General features: G+C 38.7%; 1 protein-coding gene across 1 annotated transcript in view; it reads left to right on the forward strand.

The window, feature by feature from the left end:
• Positions 1 to 7567, forward strand: part of ZFAND1 (zinc finger AN1-type containing 1) — an 8260-nt gene extending 693 nt beyond the window's left edge. Inside the window, exons 2-8 of the mRNA XM_008639032.2 lie at positions 990 to 1032; positions 2274 to 2313; positions 2672 to 2799; positions 2885 to 2976; positions 3793 to 3917; positions 6769 to 6924; positions 7067 to 7567. Coding sequence (XP_008637254.1) covers positions 990 to 1032; positions 2274 to 2313; positions 2672 to 2799; positions 2885 to 2976; positions 3793 to 3917; positions 6769 to 6924; positions 7067 to 7243 — 761 coding nt within the window. The 3' untranslated portion in view covers positions 7244 to 7567. The remainder of the gene's footprint in view (positions 1 to 989; positions 1033 to 2273; positions 2314 to 2671; positions 2800 to 2884; positions 2977 to 3792; positions 3918 to 6768; positions 6925 to 7066) is intronic.
• Positions 7568 to 9375: the final 1808 nt, after the last annotated feature.

A 9375-nucleotide genomic window follows, 5' to 3' on the forward strand; every position in this document is an offset into this window, starting at 1 on the left:
GGCCGGGGGCGGTGCGGGGGTTGTGAGGGATGCCCCCTCGCTCGGGGAGTCCTCTGTGCCGCTGCAGCCTTGCACGGTCCATTGCCAGCGCCTGTCGCCCCGGTTGTGTGCCTGGGTGGTTAATAGCCCGCTTGCCCCTTCCTCACACTTGCTTGCCTTCACTGATCTCGGAAAGTGTTACTGGAGATGTAACCTCTCAGAAAGAAGCAGCAGAACCGCCTGTAGCGAAAGCTTTCTGTTGGGACCACTCAGAGATGAAGGGATCGTGATGATCGTGACCTGAGCTCCGTGGTGGTCTGTTAACATAAAATCTGAAGGATGGAGAAGTGGAGTAATGGGCTGGACCTGGCATTTGCTGTCATTGGTGATGTGGTGGAGTTCGGCAGACAGTGAAGTGATTTTATCTGTGAGAATTTATGTAGTAGGCAGGGGATGCATACAGAGGTTTAGGAAATGTGTGCAATTTAAGTCACCCAAGGACAGTATGTACGATATGATGTGAAGAAGGGGCAGGATCATCATGACTTTCCAGTGGAGGAGATGCTCTCCTTTCCTAAGAGCCAGCATCTCCTCCAGTTGGTAACCCATAAAATAAAATGTAAATTGTCCAGTGTCAGTAAATAGGGTTCTGAGTGGTCTTGCAATAAATTCAGTTTTTAACATAACTAGTAACTTTGATGGATAGCCAAATGTTCCAGTGTCATAGCTTGATATTGAAAAAAAAAAAGTGAATTTAAAGCCTAAATCCAACTTCTGGAATGTATATAAGTATAATTTACCTGCTCGTATGTTTTTCTGTAATACTAATTAGGGGAGTTAACAAAAGCCACTTCTAGCTAAAGTGTAGATGCAGTTGCTAAGTATTCTTATAAAGATATCTACTCAGTGATGTTGGTAAGCAAAAGTTAATTATGTGAAAATTAAGCTAGAAACTATTAGCAAAACAACAACCATGTTGTCTTAACTAAAAACAAATCTCTTTGTTTCAGATTTTCTTCCCTTTGTATGTGATGGCTGTTCAGGTGTCCTTTGGTAAGTTCATAGAATCGCGGAGTATCTCAAGCTGAAAGAGTCCCACAAGGATCAACATGTCCAACTCCCTACTCCTCAGGACTAAAACTAAAGCCTATGACTAAGTGTCATTCAGACAATCCTTGAACTCCAACAGGCTTGGTGCCAGTTCCTTGGGTAGCCCGTTACAGTGCCCAACCACCCTCTCTGAGAAGAACCTTTTCCTAATGTTCAACCTGAAGTTCCCGTGACATAGCTTCTTTCCATTTCCTCACATTGTATGCTGGTCACCAGGATTTCCTCATCCCAGGTGAAGAATCCTGCACTTGCTCTTGTTTAATTTCATACAGTTGGTGACTGCCCAGCTCTCTAGTCTATCCAGAATCTCTCTGTATGACTTCTCCACACTCAGGGGAGTTCACAGCTTTTCGTGGTTTAGTATGGTTGGCAACCCTAACAGGTATCCAGATCATTTATAAAGATATTAAAGAGCACTGGCACTAAATTGAGCCCTGGGGAACTCCACTGGCCACCAGCCTGAAGCAATCACATTAACTGTGACTCTCTGAGCACAAACCATCACCATTGCTCACCCATCATACTATGGACTTGTCTACCTGTGTGCTGGACATTTTGTCCAGAAGGACACTCTGAGAGACAGTGTCAAAAGCTTTGCTAAAATGCAAAACGCATCTGCTGGTTTCCCAATGTCAACTAAATGGGTGACCTTGTCATAAAAGGAGGTGGCTGGTTATGTTTTCTTCTAGAAAAATTTTTGAAGTTTCTTGCAAGCTTGAAATCAGGGCCTTCACTTTGATTTACACTTCAGATTAGTAGAGGGCAGCTGAGAGACACTCAAAGAGATTGGGGGCAGATTTCACTTCTAACATATCAAGAGCCTTCAAGGGATTTCTGCCGTTATGGAAGGTGATTGAAAATTTGTTAAAACAGACAAACTCTGGTTTGCATAGAACTGAACTCTTAAGCATGGTAATGTCTTCACTCTCTTGAAATGGTTTGTTTACCTTGAGGCATAAGTTCTAAAAGCTAAATGTTTTACGTACTGAGAAAGAATATGATCTATCCATTCAAGAATTGAAATAGGATAGAAAAAACTTGGGAGAAGATTCATTATCTAATTGAAGTTTTTCCATGATAAAACTTGTCAGATTACCCTTTAAACACTTAAATGTTTTTACATGCAGGTTTTTTTTCCTGGAATGTTGGTAACAGTGTGATATTTTCCTTCTTTTTCCACAAAGCCTTCAGCACAGGAGCCGGGATGCTCATGGGTGTTCTGAGGTAATCTAATAATATGTGACAGCCTTAAATTAAAATGCCATGTGACTTAGCTGTGTGTTTTCAGACTAGACAAATGCATATGGCATATAAGTATGAATTATTTAACTGAGAATATGACAAGCTTTAAAAAGTGAATCTACACTTTTTCTGTCTCTTAGAAGTAAATAGACTTTGAGTACAATGATGATTCTTTTTCTACCTCTGAGCTAAACATAACCAGGGTAAAAGTAGGAGAGAATAGCTGGACCAGGTTTGCCCATAGAATGGAGAGCTAGCACATATTTTTTAGAAAGCTGGGATGGTTATTTATATCTTAGTATGTGTTTATTTACACAAAATATTTTGTATTTATTCCTAGGTGAATATAAGAAACAATTCTGTGAAACCTGATCAGCACAGATCTTACCCGTGCTCATACAAGGACTGCAATGGAAAAGAGCTTTTGCCGGTGTTATGTCCTTACTGTGAAAAACATTTTTGCCTCAGGTGAGTGAAACAGAGTGTTTAAACATCAATATTCATTCATTAATGTATGGAACAGGCAATACAAGTTTTATGTTGTTGTTTACAGACATCGTCATCAATCGGACCATGAATGTGAGAAGCTGGACACACCAAAACCTCGAATGGCTGCCACCCAGCAGCTTGTTCAGCATATTATAGGCAAGTACAGAGGGATAGATTTTTCTTTTTCTTGTATTTTCTTCAGAATGCTGTTTGAGCTTCTGACCTCCTTTGAGGAGTCAGGTTTGACCAAATAAGAAGAAAGGATGAGGGTTCCTTTGTTAAATAGCCCTAAACTTACATGTCAGCATTTAATACTGTTCATCTAAACTGAGACAAAACAAAAACAACAGTATGAAGAGAATCTCAAAAGAGTATATAGGGCACAGGTTTCTTTCAGAATTATTGTCTTGGTGTCATTCTACAAATATTATAATATAATGAATTTTACCTAGCCATTATTATTTACATGTTCATTCATGTGCAAATAATGCAGTTGTGTCAAATGTGCATGTCAGTCTGTTGGGATCAGACCTACACAATCAAGATGGCCAGAAAACTCTGATTCTACAATGTAATGTTTTGCAGATTTAAAGAAGCTTGAGGATGGGAAAGAGAATAAACAGCACTGCCCAGCTGGACAGTGGGGTTATGTGTAGAAAGGAGGACCTGAAACTGTTGCCATATGAATGCTGTGATGGCCACAGGTGTAGAAACTAAAGAATTTGTATCTATTTGGCTTTTGCAGCCTGTGTTTACCTGGTGATAGTGTTCATCTACCTTTCAATGTAAAGGAATTCTGCTAGAACTGTAAAAATTCTGATACGTGACCTTGGGAGGATATGAATAGACATGAAAAGGGATGGCACTCTTGGAGATACAATGAGACCCAACAGATTAAGTGGGTCTATGTCATACAATATGCACAGGAAACAGTCAGAATGATCACACTAACAGGAATAATATTGTTCTCAGATTCTAAAAAAAGTGACGAAGCAAAAAGCAAAAAACGTAAAGGAGCAAAAAACAGTGAGACAGCAGCAAAAGTGGCATTAATGAAACTGAAAATGCATGCATGTGGGGACAAGTCCTTGCCTCAGGTCAGTGATGTTTGTTTTCAATAATTGAATTCTCAAAGGAAATGGAAAGTTTTCTAAATTGCTTGATCATCTAATTCCCTCAGCTTGGTATTGGATTTAATTTTTCAAGACCACACTCACTTAAATGTATATTTCAGCCTGGTACCCAAAAGTAATCTCACTGGTCTTATGTCTGTTATAAGATGTCTGTGTGGGGTTCAGAGCAGTCGAGTCAAATTCTATTATTTTATAGCAGAAATATATTTGCCTGCCACATGGCTGTCACATAGCACTGCAGGGACAGACGGGGTCTATTGGGGATCCTTGGCAGAATGATGACAGCATTAAGTTGTATTAAAGCTTATTATTTTAGCAGAATTTGATGATCAGCAGAGCATAGAATTTTATTATTAGACTAGAACAGAATTTTTAGAATCACTGTAGCACAATTTTGAAGTAGTGCAGCACAGAATTTTATAGCACGTCTTAGCTTGTGCTTCCTTATCACATGGACGCTCTGCAGATTGTGTCATATCTTAATACTTGGCTTGCAATATCAACATTTCAGATAATCTAGCCCTGAAACATGTAATTGCTTGGTTTTCCCACCCAGATTGAATTCATATGTTGGGGCACTGTAGTGGACAATGCAGTCTTTTCATTAGAATGTGCCTTAAAAGTTTGATAATTTGGAGGGTTGAGGGATGACTGTGCCAACTAAGATTGGTACCAAGATGTTTCAGGTGCAGGTTCAGCTACTCACCCAGAATCATCATCTGAAGATTGAGGGTGTTGTATATACAATACCATTTGTATGTGTAAAAAACCCATTAGAGAAATGATTTTCATAAACTGAATGACGCAATTATTATCCCATTCATGAAATAGGGAGGAAGGAGGTACAGATGAGGGTCAGTACAATACAGTAGGTGTTGTGATCATCTTTTCACAGCTGAGTGTTCTACAAAGGTAAAGTGGTGATTCCTTGGGCACACTCCAGGTCTGTTCAGGCCAAAGAATCTGTCCAAGTTCCATTCATTATCTGAAATGGTAAGAAATTACTCATTCTTGGGAATTATCCAAAGCTTAGTGAAAGTTAAATGGAGCCCCCATTTAGAAACTGTTTTCCATGTGCCCTTTACTTAGGGAAGTATAAAATACTTACAGGTATTTTAAACTTCATAGGGTAGTTAATAAGAATATTGTCACCCTGAGAAAAGAGAATATTGTCACCCTGAGAAAAGAGAAGGGTTGACAGTGGGGGTTTGTTAGACATTTTACTGGTTGGAGAGCAGGAAAATGAGCTTGTTCCACTGGGCATCTGGTGGGTATCTGCTGGTTACTTTAAACATCAAACAATTTTAAGTAGGGCTTTACCCTATTTTCCTTATGGAAACTTTGCCCTAGAGCTCATTTTAGTGGACCAGTCCACTTTGTGACTGCACCATTACTTTGAGGTTTGTAGGACAGGTGGAACACCCAGGCAACTCCATGATCTTCACACCATTCCTGGATTTCTTTTTTTAATGAATGCCGTTGTCAGACTACACAGTAGAGGGCATGGGAGTGTCAGCAAACCACTGATTAAATCCTGCCAGAGTGGTAAGACCATCAGCTTTACCACAAGCAAAAGCTTTCCCTAAGCCTTCCTTATTTTATTTCCAGTAAGGGTATAACGCCACCCCTTGGGTGTTCAAGGGAGAAGTCCAACATAATTAATTTGCCAAGTGGACCAGGGGGCTTACTTCCTGCCCAGAATCCATTTGGTCCCCAGAAAAGGTGACCTCCTGTCTGGGGCCCTGGCATTGTTTCTTCATCGATAGTTTTAATAGCCCAGTTGGTGTTCCCCTGACTCCAGCAGAGAATATCCATATTGAATGTATTTAGGTTTCCTGGTTGCATTTGCTCGTTTTGGGGGATGGGGGGAGGCAAAAGGGAGTTCCAGTTTTACCTTAACAATTGAATAAGAAACTACTGTTCAGTTTACTCCAATTGCTAATATTTTCTGATGTTTCAGAGGGATAGCTCCAGGACATGATTCTCTTTTCTTCTGTGTGAAGAACACTCAAATTTAGAGGAAAATGCACAGGTTGAAATTCAGAGTCAGTTTTATGAACATGGTTGAGGTCGTTCCATATGTTCCTAGGGAACACATAAATAAATCCTTTAAAAAGACTTCTGTCTTGTTTGATAGTGTCTGGCTTTGACTCAGCAAGGATGATCATAAATGATGAATACATAGTAGTCATGCTTGCTATGTTTTACCCCAATCCCATTCAGAATCTCTCCCTCATAGATTACTCTTGACATTCCTTAAAAAAATCTTTCAGTCTAGTAGAAATATTGTTTAGTACATAAAATGAGGATACAGTACAGGATAAAGAATTAGCTGGTCATGATCTAAATGTTGGTTTGTGAAGCAGGCATTTCTAATACAGTGAACTGCTCTGTTTTAACTGCTTTCGCCTTCCAATTTGAGACACTATACTGCTGCCAAAAACAAATACTGCTTATTCAAACTCGCCTTTTCCTCACGAGGGCAGATACTTTTTCATGTCTGTCTGTATATAACTGTGCTCTGGGACTGGTGGGAAAAGATGTTCTCTCCACCTTCAAGAACTTACTGTCCATCATATATGTGCCTGCAGCTGGAGAGGACTGGATTTGATGATCTTGGTCATTTATGTTTTGCAGTAAAATTGTCCTGATGGAATAAAACAAATTTCAGTTGGTAATTTTGGGGGTTTTTACTGAAAATCTTAAAAAAAAAGTTTTAAGTTTTACTTAAAAAAAACTTTCTAGATGTATGTGACTGGAATGATGTGTTTCTTCTGTGGATAAATTTTTGTGTTTATTTTTCATGTCTTTCTAGACAGAAAGAATTTACTTTCAAGTATTTTTACCAAAAGCGAACAAAGAGAAAAGCAAACCCATGTTTTTTTGCAGTAAGTGGAGTATTGGCAAAGTAGTAGATTTTGCAGCTTCCTTAGCAAGCCTTAAAAATGACAACAACAAATCAACATCCCAGGTAAGTCAGCAATAACAAGCATTTTCTAGGTTGTTGTATTTAGCTTTTAGATTTCTTTACCCTTTTGTCCCTCTCCCACCCCACTTCTTTCATCTTGGATAGGGAAATCTTGATGTTAATTTCTGTGCTATTTTTCTTACAGAAGCTGAGGTTATGCCATACTGCCTCTGGAGAAGCTTTGCCATTTGAACACACACTGGAAACATGGCTATCTGATAAAGACTATCCACTGTACAATGGAGGGAATATAATTCTGGAGTATCTTGATAACGATGTTCTGTTTATAGAAGATCCAGAGTCCTACTTTATTACTCAATAAATTTTCACAAACAAAAAAATCCAATATTTTTTAGAAGCATGGTATTCAAGCAAGTCCAGTTTTCTTTTGAAATCACTGGTATGCCAGAATCTATCTTCCATTGTAAAGACACAATTCCCATCAATTTCTCATTTGCTTGACTGACAGAAGACCTATGTCCTGAAAGGAAAATTATAGTAGCTAATATTACAGATACTCACATTCTAGAATAAATTCTTGCTCTATTGAGCTGTATAATATCAAGAATGTTTTCTTAAATTTGGTATTTATTTTTTGTGTAAGTGGTGGGGACAGTACGTCTCAATAAAATAATGAAAATGTAAACTTGCAGTATGACAGTTTTCTGAAGGAAAGAAACATATTGCACTATTGCAGCATCTTTTCTACATGTACAAGAACACGTTTCATTGCATTTGGAAACCAGCACTGTCCATACACCAGGTCCACACTTTCTTCTTGTAATAGTTTAATGACATTTAGAAGGAAAGCTTTATGAAGCAAAAGTAAATTGACTCAGGTGTCTTCCTGTTTGTAAATCTCATTGTGTGATTAGTGGGGGATAAAAGATCTCAGTAAGCCTGTCACTTATTTTGCTTTACAGTACTCTTTACTGTAGTTTTAACATGACTTAGGTATGGATAAATTACTTTACTGGATGTGGTGTGGATGCCACAAAAAAGAAGGTGTTTCCTGGTTTCCATGAAGGAAAGGGCTTTCAGTGGCTGGATATTTTGGAAATCTTTGTCTCTGGGCAGCAGAAAGGATAGGAGCATTTTTCTGCATTCCCCTGCCTGTCTCTCCAGTTGTTATCTTGCTTTCCAGTACAAAAGGAACAGTTCCCTTTTCTCTTGTTGTTTATTTTCCTTCCTTTCCTCTGCAACTGTCTATTCATCTTTCTTTTTTTCTTAGGCTGCTGTCAGACAGAATATGCTGTAAGAGGCCAACCAGCATTGTGGAACCAGTGCGTTGGGAAGAGCCCTAAACAGAACTTGTTCCCCACACTGTTGCTACAAAAGCAAGTGAAAAATGCTGTTGTGCAACAGGGTCTTTTTCTTTTTTTTTTTTTTAGCAGAAAATCCCCATTCTCTACTTATACCTTTCCTCATGCCCCTGATTTTTCTGCCCTAGTAGTTCAGGCAAAATAATTGAAATAACGCTTTTTTGTGAATAGAGAGAAGATAGACTTGGGATGCAGGAAGTTAATCTTTGGGGAGACCTCAAAGGTTTTACCAGGGTGGTTGCTTTCATCAATCGCCAGTAATGGGTAAGGGCTATCAGCCTGTAACTGACAGTACAAACATGGCAAGTTACAGTTGATAGTACTCCAAAAAGTTTTCACTATTATCTTATTCCAGGAATGTGTCTAAGATGGTACACAGAAGCTCATTCCACGTAGTTTTCAGAAACTGAGAAGCAAAACCAAATTAAGCTAGTCTGACAGATAAATAGTAGAGGAGAGGTGAAAACTCCACCCTAATCAATGATGCTAGGAACAAAAGCAGAAACTTTCTCTGACCTTTAGTATCTTGCCTAGGCTAGAATTGCTCTCATTTCACCTGTTTAGATTCAAACATATCTTTACTTAGCATTTTTTGTTGTTTTTTTCTAAAACTTATTATCCTAGCACATTTTCATAGGGAAATGCATTTGAACAACTGCATTTGAAAAAAAACCCAAAACACTTTGGAGGAGTCATTTGGCATTTGAAACCACTGATAATTTTACAAGCCTGTGTTTATAAGGTGCTGAACTGTTTCACTTCAAAGTTAATAAATAAAACTTTAACTTCTAGGAGATGTAAAGAAAATGTATGTGAAGTTATGCAAGTGAGAAGAGGAATTTATCAAATACTTCCTGATTTGATAATAAACAATGTTTTCTCCCAAACTACAAAAATAGGTGAATATCAAGCATTTTGGTTGTTCTAGCTGTAATTTTAGAGAATGCACAAGGTCAAGGCTTCACATTTTATGAGATGCTGTGGTAGCGGCTCCCGGCCTTGTTCCAGTTCAAACATTGCTACAAAGTTGCCTGGCATGTTTGTAAGATAGGCAAAAGTTTGGAAAGGGCTGTATTAACACCAAAAGTGCAATTCTGCGTGGATACGTGACCTGTTAGATCGGCTGGGCAAT

The sequence above is a fragment of the Corvus brachyrhynchos genome, unplaced genomic scaffold (genome assembly GCF_000691975.1).
Source record: "Corvus brachyrhynchos isolate BGI_N302 unplaced genomic scaffold, ASM69197v1 scaffold698, whole genome shotgun sequence".
Classification (NCBI taxonomy): Eukaryota; Metazoa; Chordata; class Aves; order Passeriformes; family Corvidae; genus Corvus; species Corvus brachyrhynchos.